This window comes from Chlorocebus sabaeus, chromosome 16 (genome assembly GCF_047675955.1).
Source record: "Chlorocebus sabaeus isolate Y175 chromosome 16, mChlSab1.0.hap1, whole genome shotgun sequence".
In the NCBI taxonomy this organism is placed as follows: Eukaryota; Metazoa; Chordata; class Mammalia; order Primates; family Cercopithecidae; genus Chlorocebus; species Chlorocebus sabaeus.
The window spans coordinates 41284384-41301771 of NC_132919.1; the positions used below are offsets into that span (position 1 = coordinate 41284384).

Sequence of the window (17388 nt, forward strand, 5' to 3'; positions counted from 1 at the left end):
ACTTCATGAATCTATTAAGAATGACAACCAAAGGCGGCACAACCTGTTTTAGAAGCCAGTGCTTTAAACTGAGTCTGGCTAGTTAATATGCAGTGAAGGAAGTCAGAGGACACTTGGCTGCCACCTGGTGGAACAAGGAGAGAGAGGAAAAGGCCAGATAGAAATTTCTGGCCAAACTGTCTTCAAAAAACCACGGGTCTCCTGTAGAGGTGGTTGTGTGGGGCCTGTGATCCAGCTCACCACACTCACCGGCCCCCTCTTCACTCTCCACCCCCCTCAATTCTTCACCACTGGAAAAAAATGGACTCAAAGCTATAGTTCATACAATTGAAGATTTATGTAAGTTTAAGTGACTTAAGTTACTTATTTTTAAACTGCACAATGCTGAAGCCAGTCTAAAAAAGAATCAAACACACCACTGCAAGTTAATTCAATGAGTTACTTTTTTTTTTTTTTTTTTTTTAAACAGATTTGTACAGCAGAAAGTTCCCAGATCACAGTCTCTACCATACAGCCAACCGTCCAGTGCGCAGGAAGCCACAGGGGCCCTGGCCAGAGGGGCCAAGGGTGGCAGCTGCACTGCAGAGTTGACTTCTACTTACAGGTGATATGTGGCTGGAAAAATCTTGAGTTCCCTTTGTTCTCCAGTGTATCTTGTACAAAATATTACATTTGTTTAAACACATATTTACAGAGTTTGCACAAATAGAAAATGGGTACAAATTACAACCAGGCTTCGAAGGATACTAGTTCCCCTCCCCACTGACCAAGGTCAGGAGTGATGACCACTTCATATTTACAGCTGCAATTTAAAAAGTCTGTATTTAGAGACCTAGATGAAGTTTATAAAAACTGGTTAAATATCATCAATTCATTTATGTAAGCTGTACAAGTAGTGGATACCAATTAGTCAGTTCATGTCTTGCTCCCTGAAGAAAGATTTGAAGTAAAAGAAACCCTCTCAAGCAAGCAACACACATCCCTGGCCTGTCTGCCAGTTTGTTTGGATTTTGCCGGGAAGGAGATAGAAGGAAGAAGGGAATGGAACAGGGGAAGAGGACAATCTGGTTGAGACTGTTTCTATTCTTTTCTTTTTTTTTTTTAAACAGCTGAGAACCAGGATAAGCCAGCTGGCTTGTTAAACACTATCCTTTAGCTTTGAGAAGAGAACCCACGGTTTCATCCTTTTTTCTCAGAGACGAAACGTCTTCTCAATAGGACTACAGTATGGAGGAAGAAAGGACTTTCTGGAGAGGGCAATGTTTGTTATTCTGATGTTAATCTTTGACTTGAGTGCCAAGCCCGGTTTCAACAGTGCAAAAAAAGACTCTCAGGAAGCAGCATGGGGAACCGGGGGTCAAAGGCTTGCGTAGTAGCTGTCTACCCACTGGGCAAGGCCTCGCTCCACCAGGGACCGGTTTATCAACACCACCTAGAAAAGAAAGTTCCCTTAAAGCTTTGTCCATGGCACCTTGGGGCCATCTCCCAAGCCAACATGAGCTCTCCCCTCCCCAGCTGCCACTGCAGGCAAGAGATACACAAGACTAACAGTGTAGCCTGGACGTGGTGGCTCACGCCTGTAATCCCAGCATTTTGGGAGGCTGAGGCAGGTGGATCACCTGAGGTCGGGAGTTCAAGACCAGCCTGGCCAACATGGGGAAACCCCGTCTCTACTAAAGATACAAAAATTAGCCAGGCGTGGTGGCACATGCCTGTAATCCCAGTTACTGAGGCTGAGGCAGAATCACTTGAACCCCGGAGGCGGACGTTACAATGAGCCGAGATCATGCCACTGTATTCCAGCCTGGACAACAAGAGCGAGACTCTGTCTCCAAAAAAAAAATAAAACGAGTAACAGGGTGGGGGACATGGCTTGTGCTCTAGCCAACAGGAACATTTATTTAAGTGTTCTGTTGGCTGCTGTGGCATGAGGATAGGTGTTTTTTGTTGTTGTTGTTTTTGTTTTTTTGAGACAGAGTCTTGTTCTGTCACCCAGGCTGGAATGCAGTGGCACAATCTTGGTTCACTGCAACCTCTGTCTCCCAGGTTCAAATGATTCTCCTGCCTCAGCCTCCCAAGCAGCTGGGATCACAGGTGTGCATCACCACACCCAGCAGATTTTTGTATTTTTAGTAGAGATGGGGGTCTTGCCATGTTGGCCAGGCTGGTCTCAAACTCCTGACCTCAAGTGATCTGCCCGTCTCGGCCTCCCAAAGTGCTGGGATTAGAGGGGTGAGCCACTGTACCTGGCCAGGATAGGCTTTTTAATATGCTGAAGAAATCTAAGCTTTCATACCATAAGATAGAAGACAGAAAAACCCAACCTACGGAAGGTCCCAGAAGGTCTCACACAGGGTTTCTCCACCTTGGCACTATTGACATTTGGGGTTGGATAATTCTTTGCTGTGGGGCGCTGTCCTGAATACTATGGGATGTTTAGTGGTATCCCTGGCCTCTCTCTACTCACTAGAGGACACTGACACCACCACCCCCAATCAGGATATCCAAAGTGTCCCCTGGGAGGTGCTTGTCTACAGTTATATCCTCTGATTAACTCAACAGGAAACAAATCCCAGGACCAGCTCTTAATCAATCCATTACTTCGGGTCAGCAACACAGAAGGAAAAGAAGGGCAGAACTTACTTCATCTCCAACCACACTCCACAGCTGAATCAGAGGAAGACCAGTTGGACTGTAACTTGTCACCTGAAGAAGTGGGGAGGGGGGAGTATGATATGGTTAGGTTTTGTGTCCCCACTCAAATATCATCTTGAATTGTAATCTCCATAATCCCCATGTTTCGAGGGAAAGACCTGGTGGGAGGTGATTGGATCATGAGGCGGTGTGCCCATGCTGTTCTCGTGATAGTGAGTTCTCACAAGATCAGATGGTTTTATAAGTATCTGACAGTTCCTCCTTCACATACTGTCTTTTGCCTGCCCATCACGTGCCTCTTCCCTTTCTGCCATGATTGTAAGTTTCCTGAGGTCTCCCCAGGCCCGCAGAACTGTGAGTCAATTAAACCTCTTTCCGTTATAGATTATTCAGCCCTGGGTATTTCTTTATGCAATGTGAGAACAGACTAATATCAAGTATTAGCTACTTCATGCACCTTTCCTTAAATACTACTGGTCAATCCAGGGCCAAGCCACAGAAAGAAGGCATTGAAAGGTCAGTTCCCAAGAACCCAGCCAGCCTGCCTCCCCTACCCCCACCAACCACACACCTGAGCAAGCAGTGCTGTATTCCCTGTCATCTCGCTCATGGCAGCATCTGCTTCAGGTGAAAACTGGTCGTCATCTTCAGGAGGAAAAGGAAAAGCAGCATTTAGGCTGTCATTGAGGCAAGGCACCCTTGTCATATACATAAGTTTCAGATGCATTCCAAGTAGAATGCTTCAGATGCTGTGGGACTGCAGTGGGGAGATCCACCCGGGTCAGGGACAGAGCCTAGGCCTCCATACAACTCCCAGTGGATAAACTCAGGGCCGCTGCGGCATGTTGCCCACTGGAGCACAGACAACAGACGGACAGAAACTCTTGCCTTCACCACCACCATCACCACCAATACCAGCAGCAGCAGCAGCAGCACCACCACCAACTCGGGTGCTGGCAGTGCAGAGCATATAGTATGTGTTCTTCCACCAAATTAGTAACACGCAGTGCTATCCCCACTTTACAGGAGAGAACACTGAGGCAAAGGTGGATTCCCGAAGGTCAACCAGTTCCCAAGTGGAGAAGGTGGGAATCAAACCGAGGCAGTTGGCCACACAGCCCAATAAGGGCAGCCACTCAGAGGGGGCAAGGCGCTGCGGCAGCATTCAGCTTTGCTGGATTACAAAAGTTAACATAGAACAATACACCCAAGGCAAGCAGTGGTAAGGATGGGAGAGACAGGGGTTTACCAAGGAAGATCTAGGAAAATCTTACGAAGGAGAAAGAGTTTCAGCTGGGTCTGGACAGATCGCTTAGAAGGACAGAAGCAGAGAGGAAGGAGGGGCAACAGCAATAAAAGCAGCAAAACAAAGATCTTGCCCTAGTGTTCCCTCTGAGCCGACTCCAGCTAGACTGTAGTATTTCTAACGCATTTAATTGCTTAAGACAAGCAAGAAGATGATCAGAAGGGGCAAACCTGGGGAGGTAATGGGATGGGATGAACTATCACCTACAAACACAAAATTCCTAGCCATAAACAGCTGCCATTTCATCACCCTCTACATACCAGACCTTAGGTTTACGTAATTCTCACAGCCAGCATCAAAGACAGGTACCATTCCCATGTTCTGGGGTGAAAGTTGAGGCTAAGTAATTTGCCCAAGATTTTGCCAGTCCTCTTCCCTCTGACAATGCTTTCACAGTCTAAGACACCAGATAGGGTGTTCCCACTGTGTCCTGTGGAGCTATGGCCTGGCTGAGCAGTACAGCACACCCTCTACCACCGGGGCTAAGACTCTGGGTCTGGACTATAATCTGGAAAGTGCCTTTGTTGGAAGCCCTTCAGTGCCTGAGGTCTGAGTACAGTCTAGAGCAGTGGATCTCAAAAGATCAGCAGCACTGGTCTCACCTGGGAACTTGATAGCAATGTAAGCTCCTGGGCCTAAGCCCAAACCTATTCAATCAGAAGCTCTTGAGTGGCAGCAACCTATGTTAGCATAAGTCCTCCCGGTGAGAACGGAGGCTCTGAGAGAGAAAGACCTACTCTCTCAACAACTGTCCCCAACAATCCCCCAAGCCAGAGGCCCCAGCTGTTACCTGACAGGGGCATCACGCTGTCCAGAAGGACTTCTGCTCCCTGAAATGGCAGGGTGACAAAGTCAGACCTGGGAAGGCAAGAAAGGAACAAGTTTAACATAGACACGAAGGCTGACTCCACTCCAAGCCAGTACTCATCTTTGTACAGTGACGCCCACAACGGATGCAGCAAAGCAGAGGGATCGTCTTTGCAGCAGGCCACGGCTCACGGCACACCCAAACACAGACAGCCGGCCCTGCTGCAAGCCTGACCTCAGAGAGACTTCCTACAGCAAATTCCTAAAAAAGAGCCCACTTCACTTTTTTCCTTTTTTGTTGCTGTTGTAGAGATGAGGTCTTGCTATACTGCCCAGGCTGGGCCTGAACTCCTGCGCTCAAGTGACCCTCTCAAAGCCCTGGGATTTGCAGCAGGCCACCACGCCTGGCTCAGCTTCCCTTTTGAAGGATGACGCTGAGGATTCTTCCACAAGACAGGCCTTCTAGCTCAGTTTGGCTGAGCGAGTAATGGAGTTTGTTTCTATCAGACTCTGCTAAAACACAGTAAGCAGCAGGAGAGAAGAATTAACCCTCACCCAAGCCCTGGCACAACTGAGCCAGCCATGCAGAGATCATACATCCCAGACAAGCAGGGCGTAGGCCTGTCTGAGGCATCTCCGCTCACCTGATTTGCCGAAGCACGTCTACTTTCACCCTCTTATATCCGCCGTAGTCCACGTATCGAATCTCCACTTCGTTGGTCTCCTCGTAGGAGGCAACCACTTGGGCTCGCCACCACGCCCCGTCCGCACCAGGGGCGGCACAGATGACCGTTACTGCAGGGCAGGGAGCGGAGTGTGTGGAACGCCTGGCCCAGGGCAGGGAACCAAGGGCCACCTGGCCACTACCCACCTCCCTGCGTTATTTCTCAGAGACCTGCACCTCCGCAGCGCAGGGGACAGGAACAGCAACCGGCCCCAAGCAAAGCCTCCCCCAAGCCCAAGACCAGCTGAGGGAAGAACCTGGGTGTGAGAAGTTCAGCCTAGCAAGTGTGCCGCCCCCAAGGCCATCCAGACTGAAAAGCATTCAGTCTAGATCCATTACTCCAAAACTTACTGGGACCCAAGAGGGACACAAATGAATAGGAATAAACCAAGTAAACATAGCACTCAGGAATGGGGGCCAGGGCCAGCCTTACATTTAAGAGGAAGCCCCTGAAGAAATCAAGTGCAGCAGATCTCGGCATCCTCGTACCTAGGGTGCGCTCCAGCCCACAACTCAGACGGAGAGCTTGACCAGAAGGGGCCTCCTGGGCCTAAACTCCCTTCTTCTAACCTTTGCCTCTGGAAGGTGCTGAGAGCACCTGGGCAGTCGCCCAGGATCAAGGGGTCACTAACCCACTGTGGGTCAGAAGCAGATGAGACCATGAGGTAAAGGTTCCCAGCAGCACCCCAACAGCTGCCCCAGGCTGGCCAGGATGAGGACGTGTGACATGAGGCTGACTGTGCTGGGTCCTGACCCTTAGAGAGAACCCCTGGCAGTTACCCCTCGGACTCCAGTTCAGTCTTTACTGCTGGGTTAAGGCAACTTTAGAGAAGCTGATGAAAACTAAATCCTTATCCTTCCAAAAGGAAAAAAATAACACACAAAAAGCTACCGATCACTTCAAAAGTTTTCTACTGCACTGAGGGACCCCGCCAGCCCCTGGTGAGGAATGGGTGATGTTCTGACATTTGATCCTCTCTGATAAGGACAACAAAGACAATAATGACAAAGGCTGGGCTCAGACCCCAGATCCTGCTCACTTGGGCAAGTCACTTGAGGCTCAGTTTTCTCATCTGTTAAACAAAGATGACCCAACACACTGCACAGGCTTGTTGGACTTAGGGATTTTTTCATGGTAACCAGTATATGCATCAAGTGCTTTATATGTAACACATACAGTATTCAACACTAATTCCTGGAACAAGTAGGTATCACCCCCTTTAACAGATAATAAATAGGTGGCAGATACTGTGACACTGGCTTTGAGGGAAAAAAAAGAAAAAATTTTAAAAAAATCAGTGGCAGAGCTGGGATCTGAATCCCTGTGTCAAAACTCTACTCCAACACCCATCACTCTGCCAGCCAGTGGAAACCCCAGCTCTGCCTTGCCAGGAAACCCACCCCAGCTCCATAACAATGGCAAGAATTGAAGAATGCTGCTTCCATGAAGGATCCCAGAACAGCCTCCTCCTGATCAGGATCCAGGCAGAACAGGCCACCCCAGGGGTCCCCCTTCCCGAACCCTCAGGGCGCTGCTTACTTTCCACCGGGGTGGGCAAGGTGGGGATTCCAGGCTGAGAGTAGCAGAGGTACATCTGCTGGTCGAGGCTGCGCAGGGCGTGGAAGGTAGGGTGTGTGTGCTGCTGCACGAACAGGTGCCCGGCGTTGACCTGGTTGACCACAATGACCTCCACGGTGATGCCATCAGGCAGCATGAGCTGTATAGAGGGGAAGGGGCAGCGGTCACTGAAACAATCCCTCTCATCTCATCTCTGAATAAGTCCCGAGGCCCAAGGGCAAGTCTCTGGGCTGGCACACCTTTGAAAAGGGCAACTCGAGACAACATGGCACCCAGAAGGCAGAGGTTGAAGGACTACCTTAATAGAAAATGTGCGACACCCTGTGGCTGTTGTCCTGCAAGACCACGAGCAGCCATTAGGGACAGTCTCACCTCAGGGCCAGGCAGGGAGGGTCCCACAGATACGGGGCAACCAAGAAGCAACTGCGGAGGTAGTGCTGGGCCTTGCATAGGCCTGGGCAGGGTCCACCTACCAGCGGTGCCCTCCCTCCCACTTCCATTGATGAATCTGTAAGACCCAGGGAGGGCAAACACAGGAATGAGATGGCCACTGAGAACAGGGCTCCTGAAAATAAGCAGTAGGCAGGCCCTCAGGCCCTTTAGCCAACTCCTGTGGACTGGCAGCTGACCCCAGGAGCCTATGATCTGACAGCATCTACGTTGCCTTCCCAAGAGCAAGCAGTGGCCTCAGGTCAGGTCCGTGGTCAAGGTCTAGCAGAGTCTGCTTCCTATTTGCTCTCCCTCCTGCTGCTTATCCTCCTGAGGTCAGGAGTTCTAGACAAGCCTGGCAAATGTGGTGAAATCCCATCTCTACTAAAAATACAAAAATTAGCCGGGCATGGTGGAGCACACCTATAATCCCAGCTACTCAGGAGGCTGGGGCAGGAGAATCGGTTGAACCTGGTGGGCAGAGGTTGCAGTGAGTCAAGATCATGCCACTGTACTCCAGACTGGGCAACAGAGTAAGACTCTGTCTCAAAAAAAAGAAAAGAAAAACAGAGAGTGAGTCTAGGACCGAGCCTCCTGGGAAAAAACTCTTGATTCAGGAATAAAGCATAAAGTGGTATTCAGCCCACCCTCAAATATCCACAGGAAAAAGACATCCCAATCCTTTCCCTCCAGTCCAAGGGCCTTTGCAAAGGGGAAGACACAAAATTGAAATGCCTATCATCCTTTAAAAAAACAAACAAACAGGAAAAAAAAAAAAAAAAAAAGCCACCCAGGAGGGCAATTTCCTTGGAGCAGCACAGTCAAGTCCATCTGTGTAAAATGTAGTCTCTGGTCCACAGAACTCTGCAATTCTACTCCCAGTGAGATGAGGCCCTACTAGGGTCAGAGCCATACTGCAGGACATGGCGACGGCCCTGAGAGACCCTGCAGTCAGCCGCACACAGGAGCCGCGGAGATGGCAGCTCTTCCCTCTGCCAAACTCCTGGGGCAACCTACAAAGAGTCACTGGGCTTCCGGGCCTGGTGGGAAGTATTCACTCTTCTTTGTAATTTAGGCACCTCCTGGGGAGGAGGAAGGGGAAGGAGATCCTTTACCAGGGCCACTGCTAAGGCCTGACTCAACCAGAAGAAAGAACAAGTGCCATCCAAACCCATGATACTAGTCCCATTCAGGGCTCAGGTGTTGAATGGCGACCCTGGACACACCCAGTCTCCTGGCTGAACTACACCATCCTTTCTAAGCAAATGCCTAGAAAACTCTTAAAAGGTGCCCAGGCCGCAGAGCCAAGGAAAGTGGTCCTCCCATGTGGGGACCAAGAGGCCTCTGGTTTCCTGCCAGAACTATCACCACCTAACCCCTGTCCCCAGAACACAATCCCATAGCAGAACCGACCAGTGGAGGCCAGACGGGAGAGGGCACAGGCACTCATGTGCACTTGGCCTTCTTAGCCTGAGGTCTGGGGAGTTTCTTGTTTGGGGTAGGTTTCGGGGAAAGAGGCAAGAAGTCCGGATCACCCAGTAGCACGCTCACCCAGGATGTCATTGGCAGAGAAGGCAGCGCCAGTGAAGGCAATGGGGGAGCGTAGATATTGGTGAGGTTCAGCTCCTTGAACTTCTTCCCAATCAAGTTCAGCGCTTTGTCTACATGATGCTGAGAGCCTAAATAGAGGATGGGGGCAGGACACACAATCACTGTAAGAGGAAAGTCACACACACACTCACAAAAACACAGCCACATACCCTACTCCACTGGACTTTGCATAGAGTTCAAGTGCATCTCTGAAGTACCAAAACACTTAAGCTCTGCTTTAGGAAGAAAGGCATCGAAGCCTTTCAAATGACACCTCTGCCTAATATTATGATCCATGCTTTCAACGCAACAGGAAGAGGTAGGCAGCTGGGAAAACACCAAAGGGGAATTGTACACAGGGCACTTCTGCTTTGAGAGGAGGCTTTATGGGGTGGTGGGCACTGTGAACCCAGGACTCAGGCCCCGCCCAACCAAGCACCCACCCTTCTCCTGGCCAAAGATCTGAGTAGGGAGGGACCTAAGTTTCCCGCAGGCACCTGAAATGGGGGAAAGGCTGCAGGGAAGACACCCAAGGCTCCCTTCCCTGGGATGAGAAGTAGGGTTTCCTATTCCAAAAAGATAGCAATTGAAACTCAGATGCTAGTCACTTCTATTTAATATTTCAGGTAAGAGGCAATACAAGCAGCAGATGCTACTGACCTTCTATGTGGCAGATCTGGACGCTCTGGGTGTAAGGCAGGGTTGAAATGTAGATCTTGGCACCAGATGTTTGCTTCAGAAAACTCACATACCGCCCCTGCTTGCCAATTAGCCGACCGACTAAGTGCTTCCAGAAAGAGAAAAAGAGTTGAGAGGATTAACGGGAAACCAATTCCCTGGACACCCAAAGACCTACTTCTGTTTTACACAAGATCACGCTCAAACATATTAGCTGTTGCCATGTCAGCATTTATTTTCCAGGACTATTCTAAGCACTTACATTTACTCATAGTACCTATGAAACACATAAGTTTATCACCATTCTGTAGACGGGGAAACAAGCCCAGAGAGGCTAAGGAACTACCTTAAGGTCACACAGCTGCTAACCAGGAAGTTGAACCAGGCAGTCTGGCTCCAGGACCAAGCAAGTTCCCATTTCATCCCAAAAATGTGGCCCAGACCCAGAAAGCTGCAAAAGGAGCAGCATCTTCTCCTCTAAAACCCATGCTGAGAAGTTTTGCCAGCACACAATTTCTCGTGCCCCTCTCCCTCTGGTCTACTCAGATCCAAAGATAAAGGGGCTCGATTTGAAAATGAAGCTCTAAGAACCCTGGGCTCCCACTGCCAAATGACAGCAGACTGGAGCCTGCAGAGCAGGAGGCACGCAGAAGTGCCCAGTGCGCCAGAGTTCAAGGCGGACAGAAGGAGCCAAACTTAACCCTTACGTAAGACGGGCTCCCACACAACCCCCAACGACCCCCTCCCAGAGGAGCTACTGGGGACATGGTCCCTCCTCAGGCACAGCCTTTCTCGTCAAGCCCTTTGTAACCACTGAAGGAAAAGCAGGCAGGATGGGTAAGGACCCTCCAGGGAGGAAACCACCAAGAGAGCTGGCAACCCAGGGTCAAAACAGCCACTGTGACCCAGAGTTCAGACCAAGTCAAATCTCCACCCGAGCACAGAGCCCAGGGCTCTGGGAGAATGCGGTATGACAAACTATTTCCGAGCCCCAGAGACAAACATCAAGATCAAGCTAGTATGTTGTAAGTTCTAACAGCAAGAAGCTCAAAAGCACTTAAGCACTCAGGAATGGCGGACTGATGAAGTAAACTGACATTCACACAATGAATAATGCAGTTACAATCACATTTTCAAAGAATAACACACAAAAATTAAATTGTTAAATATTTAAAGTATTAATTAAAGTGACATAATCTCAGTTTTGTTTAAAAACCATAGGGTGCCAGATGAGAAGGAAATAAAAGTCTTTCACAGTCACTCTCAAGGGTAGGATTAGAGCTGATTTTTATTTTCTGCATATATTTCTATACTTTTCAAGTTCTTTAAAATATGGATTTATGCTTTGCTCAATTATAAAACACACTTTACGTTGGAGCACTTGAGCAGAGCTCAGTGAAGGGATTCTGGCTGGCCCCCACGGCCTCAGTGTTTTTTTTCCAAATAGATCTCAGCCCCAGAATATGCAAGAACCACCCCCAAGGGAGAGACACACAGGCCTGGGAGTTTGAGAAGTACAAGAATAAGATGCTCCTGGAGGCAGCCGGAGGAATTCCATGTTGCAGGAAGCTCTCTGAGCCTTGGCAAAGTGTAGTGTGTCCTTTCTCCGCAGCCTTTGGCTGACCCAGGGCTCCTTCTGGTTTACTGTCCCTCTCCCAGCTCCCTCCCCCAGGTCTAACGGCCCTGGCCCCAGGGAGCTTTGCGGGTTACCATGGAACCAGCCTGGGGGACTCCACCCCTACCTTTGGCACCTCGATCTCCCAGATGATGAGGTCGACCTTCTTAGGGTTGGAGCCTGCCTGGGCATTTTGGAAGCTCTCAGTCTTCTTGAGACTGCAACAACTATCCACGGAATCCATGCTGTTCCTGTCAGAACCTGCAGGGGAGGAAGCAGCAGGCGCGCACACACACAGACCCCAGCTCAGAGCAGCCAGTAACCCAGAACTTCCCAAACTCACATTCCGGGGAGGCCCTGCCCCACACCCGCTCCTTAAGCTTGGCAGGTGACTGTCAAGTTACAGTCTAGAAGGCTCAGAACAACCCCAATGAAAGGAGGACTGGGGGTGTCGATACACCTAATTTTAGCCTGCCACTTACAGTCCCACTTGCTTAATTGGCAGCCGCACCCAGCCACAGCTGCTGGAGCAGAGACACAAGTGGTGAACTGGGAAGGGACAGACTGCGCCCAGAGAAGGGGAGCCCACAGGGCAGGGGAGGAGACATGCTTGAGGTCCACATGGTCCTGAGAGCCAGACTGATGGACTGCAAACACCTTGACACCCTTCCAACTATCCTACCCTCTCAGTCCAAGGGTCGGTCTTCTGTCCCCAGGGCCCAGTTCCAGGGTCACAGGTACAGGCCTTCAGCCAAGCAGAGCTAGAGAAAGTCCTCATTGGCCTGCCTGAGGGCCCCATTCTTATACCTAGCGGGGACCTGCTCGTTCCTCTGCCATATGTGGACAAAAAAAGCAGAGTCTCCTTTCCCTTTGCTTAGGCCTGATTCGTGCAACTCTGAACACTCTTCTGGCTCAAATACTCCCTTGGTCAAAAGACAGAGCCAAAGCTCATGGCCAAGAAAACCCAATGGGAACAGGACTCTGCTCCCGACCTGGGCTGTTTCACTCTCGCTCAAGAGTGTGCCAAAGGGACCGTCACAAAAAAGAGGGTCCAGATCAGCTCAAGAGAAGTGGCCCTGGCTTAAATATGGATGACTCAATCACCAGAAATAGATCACTCCTGAGAGTCTACCAACTAGGTTACCTTCCACATGGTTTCTCCAAACCCTGGGCATAATCCTTTGCCAAGTAACCCATACACTGGATGCAGAGAACTAAGGCCCAAGAGATCCTGCTCCCAGCTAAGGAAGAATCACCTTCAAAGTGACATCCCCCCTTAACCTAGGCGCTTGGAACAGGATTCATGCAGGGAAAAGTACCCCTTCTGGGGGAAGACTGCTTGGCTAGGGAAGCATAACAGGCTGACAGGGGTTGGGGAAGGGGGCGGGCAGTTCTGCTCACTCACAGCCCCCAGCCTCTGTCCCACAGAATGGGACTGGCTAAAACCTGCCATCCTGATGGCGCCCAGCAGTGGCTCAGAACCACACCAGGACTCTAGCAGGCTGCACTCCAAGGCCAGCTTCCAGCTCCCTCAGTGGGGTGGTCCCTGGATCCCTCTCAGCTTCAACTTTCTCACACACAAAGCAGGGCTGATATGAGGGTGCATGCGAGGCACTAACCTGGTGTTTAGCACCCACTGCATGCTCGTGGACAGTATTACCTCATTTCCACCCGCCATCTCTAAACCTCCCTGCCCATCACCATGGCTTAGGTTCAAGCCTAAACTCAACAGGTCTGAGTAGCTACTACTATCCATCTAGAGTAGGCAGACAAGGCTGCGGGGCTTGTTAATTCAGCTGAGGGGCAGTAAGCAAAGGGAAACTCCTTTATTCTTAAAAAACAAATAAAATAAAAACCACCCATTTTAAGATGCAGTATTTTAAGAAACATTTAAACATCCAGAGATTAGGATGCATCATATAGTATCTGGCCTTCTATAATCATGATTGGTAAGCACTTTTGTCTTTCCAAGGTACATAAAAACAGTAGTGTCGCAACAGCATCTTGGAGGTGACAAAACGTAGTGTGTGGTACAAACGAGATGCTGCCGAAAGTAGTAAAATTCCCGATAAAGATTCCCAACCTTCCTGGAGCTGAAATGGGAGGGAATGGCTCCAGGACAAACAAGTCAGAGAGTCACTGGGATATTCGTGGCCTCTCTCCATGAGATAAATGAAAACACCCCAGGGCGGCTGCAGAAGCAGGGTCAGGAGCTGCTGACCTGTAAGTTAGCGGTCTGAACTGTCTACGCTGGGGTCAGCACTCGAAAAACCCAGGACACCTCGTTATCAAAGTGCCCCGCTTTCCCGGGGTGGAGCTGCAACTGCACAGAAAGAAAATGGCTGAGGCTCTCTGCAAAGGTGACAGCGACAACTCAGGAAGCTCGAGCCTCCCACAAGTATTTAAAGCTGTGGCCATTCTTTGGGCACTTACCCTGTGAGAGCTTCTGGAGAAGGAAAGCAGGTGAAGACATGGGAACAAGCACATGATTAAAAGGAAATAAACCATTCAAAACACTCACACCCATACTTGGCACTCAAGGGAGGTAAAGCTAAGGAGGCCTCTCCATTAAAACACACACACACACACACACACACACACACACAGAGGTTAGTGTTTAAAAAAGAAAAAAAATGGGCTGGGCATGGTGGCTCACACCCATAATCCTAGCCCTCTGGGAGGCCGAGGGCGGAAGGATCACTTGAGCCCACGAGTGCGAGACCAGCCTGGGCAACACAGGAAGACTCCATCTGCACCCAAATAATAATTTTTTTAAAAAAAGAAAAAAAGGCACACTAATGTTAATCAGTGAGCCCAACTTGGAGCTGGTTCCTTGGGAAGGGTTCACTGGGGAAGGTCACGGGCTGAGGAACCAAGTGACAGCTCCCAAGACTTGGGGTTTCAGGGCAATCTAACTGCTCAGTTACCCACCAGCTTTATGCTGTGTCCAGCTCTCTGCAGGTTAGGACAAAGAGCTGAAGAGCACCATGACTTTGCTGCACAAGTAGCAGAAGGGAGAGGCAGACTGGCGGCCTTTCTCCAAGAAATACTGGGAGCGCCCCATCCTCTAAATGAACCCAAGACCCTCCTACCTCCTGAATGATCTGCTTCCACATCCATGGTCCATCCATCCTCAGCCCCCAAGTCTGACAACTCCCCCTTCAGCACCCCATTGCTGAAGGGCACAGTACTTTCTGGCAGTGGCGGGGTGATGGCCTTGTCCCTGGGGCTTGAGCTGGTCTCTGTGCAAGAGTCTTCAAGCCCTGAAGTGCTGAGAGAATCTGAGCAGTGTCCTGGGGAAGCCACCAAAGGGACACTTTGGCTGCTGTCTGACATGCAGGTGACACATGTGGCATCTTCCACCAGGATGCCCGCCCGGTCCGGCGACTCTTCACCAGGAGTGGTCGGTGGCAGGCAGGGGGTCAGGGAGATGTGGTGTGCAGAGATCTTTGGTTTACTGTCCTTGATGGGGCTGGACAGAGGGCTGTTCAGGCAGCTCACGTAGGTCTTTGGTGGTGCTGAGCCCTCTGCTGGTAGGCCTGGAGAGGGGAGGGCAGCATCCGACGGGGCAGCAGCTGCCTCTGCTGTGGCAGGTTCCCCAGTGTCGGAGCCCAGGACAGTTTGCTGGTGAACTGGGACACAGCTCTCTTCCTCCTGCCCTTGGAGCTGACTGGCCTGATACACACAACCTGCAACCTTGCCCACCGTGGTGGCCAGCACCTGTTCGGTTGCTTCTGAGATCACTTGGGAGATTATCTGGAAGGCAGCTTGCTCAATCTCCTCATTTCTATCCAAGCCCTCCCCATTTCTATCCAAGCTCTCCTCATTTCTACCCAAGCTCTCCTCATTTCTATCCAAGCTCTCCTCATTTCTATCCAAGCTCTCCTCATTGCCCAGTTCTCCCTCGACATCTCTGTCCTGGGCTTTGGCATCTGTGATTGGGGGTGCTGGTGCCGCATCGTCCTTTGGCAGCTCTGTGTAAGCCGACTTGATGAACCTACTTGGCAACTTCTCTGCTACATACTCTTCCTCCTGCACCGGCCCCACCTGGGATGAGCTGCTCTTCCCCTTCTCTTCTTCCCCTTCTAAAGAGGCTAGGTTGGGGGCCTTGCTGTTCTCCAATTCCAAGACATGCTCCTGAGACAATAGATCTTCTTCAAGCACCTTTTCCCCCAAGACAGCATCACCGGTCCCTTTGGCCCCACCTGTCTCTCTTGCCCTCTCCCCAGAGCCATGCTTCTCTGGGGGTGCTGCAGGGTAGCCTGGCTGGCCCCTGCCTGGCACCCTACTGAACGGGGACTCTTGCTTACACACCTCAGCTGAATTGTGCGGGAATAGTATACCCTTTGGAGATGAAAGGGGGCACTCTAGAGGAATCGATTTGGTTTCACCACCTGTCAGGGCTAGCTCCAGCTTTGCACTGTTGTCTCTGCGTGTTCCTGGTCGCAATCTCATGTCTATGGTGTTAGGAAGACTGCCCGAGGACTCTGATCTTTGGCGAGGTGGGTGTGCCCAGAGCAATGCTGGTGGCTCTGCAGGCAGCTTGCTCACGGTGGACAGTTCCTTTTCTGGCGGCTCTGTGACACTGGGGGGCATGGACACTACTTCGGGACAGACGTCTTCCATGGGAAGAGGTTCTTTGATGGCAGAGTCAGCCCTCAGCTGCACAGCACCAGCCTCCACCTGCTCATCATGGCTGCTGACGTGACCTTTTTTACGAGAGAAAAACCACCACCAGCCGAGAAGTGCCAGCATCCCAGGCAATGCCAAGGGGAAGAGCGAACGGAACTGGATTGCCATCCTGCAGGCTTGAAGTAATTACACCTGGGGAGAGCAGGAGAGTGGGGAGGAGGAATGTTACAGAGCCAGGTAGGAGGATACTGGCAACTGCACATGCAAGACAGTCAACAGGGTAGGGCTGAAGCTATCTCCCCCACCTTCCCGGCCCTCCAAGAGGAGCACACTCTCAGCTTGTACCAGTTCACCCTCTGTGTGATCCACTGGGGGTCAGAGGCCAGGAAGAGGCATCTTCCCCTCCATGCTCCCCAACTCACACACCCTCTTGAAACAAACCGAGCATTCTATTCTTTAACTCCATCACTTCATGATGCCAAAGTCTCCCTATGTTCCCCAAAGGGGCTGGCTCTGCTCAGTGTGGCTCAGTTCTCTAAACTCACAGAACATTTTTATCTATCAAGTGGCATCGAAGCATTTCAAACCCCCATGGAATCCACATGTACATGGGTTCCTCACATCTACCCACAAAATGAGTCAATAAAATGGCACTTCATTACTCAGCAATTAGAGACGCTGAGAATGAAGGAGGAATAAAATTTCAAATGGCTAAGGAGATGCTCCAGGGTGAGGGACCAACACAGCAAACTGCAGCATGAAGGTCCAGGTCAGACTTGGAGGACTCAAGTACAGGCAGTCCCTGATCTTCCAAGGCTCAACTTCGAATTTTTCAACTTTACAATGGTGTGAAAGCAATACCCATTCAATGGAAACTATACTTCCAATTTTGGATTCTGATCTTTTCCTGGACTAGCGATATGTGATGCGCTACTCTCTCATGATGCTAGCTCCCAGTCATCCACTCTATCACAAGGGTGAATATCGGGCACCCAGAGTGGACCGTGCTGCTAGGTGATTTTGCCCAACTGTAGACTACTGTGAGTGTTCTCAGCTCGTGTAATATAGGCTAGGCTAAACTATGGTGTTCAGTAGGTTAGGTGCATTAGATGTGTTTATTTTTGATTTATGCTATTTTCAGCTTATAATGGGTCTACCAGGATGTAACTCCGTTGTAAGCTGAGGAGCATCTGTACCCTCGTGGGGTCAGTGAGGGTGTCCCAGCGCCCCACTGCGTAGTCTGGACTTTATCCTGTAGACAACAGAGAACCAGCATAGGTCTGCAAGGCACACACACCAAATTGTTTCTAGAAGGCAATTCTGGGAACAGGATGAAAAGTGCATCGAGGCTGGGCGTGGTGGCTCATGCCTGT

General features: G+C 50.4%; 1 protein-coding gene across 8 annotated transcripts in view; it reads right to left on the minus strand.

The window, feature by feature from the left end:
- Positions 1–322: 322 nt before the first annotated feature.
- AKAP1 (A-kinase anchoring protein 1) overlaps positions 323–17388 on the minus strand; it is a 36242-nt gene continuing 19176 nt past the window's right edge. For all 8 annotated transcript variants that reach the window (XM_037993501.2, XM_008011365.3, XM_008011367.3 and 5 more), the window contains 10 exons: positions 14476–16207; positions 11511–11644; positions 9751–9877; positions 9052–9179; positions 7033–7210; positions 5413–5563; positions 4752–4819; positions 3227–3300; positions 2644–2706; positions 323–1432 (listed from right to left, as the gene is read on the minus strand). In XM_037993501.2, coding sequence (XP_037849429.1) covers positions 1358–1432; positions 2644–2706; positions 3227–3300; positions 4752–4819; positions 5413–5563; positions 7033–7210; positions 9052–9179; positions 9751–9877; positions 11511–11644; positions 14476–16183 — 2706 coding nt within the window. In that variant the 5' untranslated portion in view covers positions 16184–16207 and the 3' untranslated portion in view covers positions 323–1357. The remainder of the gene's footprint in view (positions 1433–2643; positions 2707–3226; positions 3301–4751; positions 4820–5412; positions 5564–7032; positions 7211–9051; positions 9180–9750; positions 9878–11510; positions 11645–14475; positions 16208–17388) is intronic.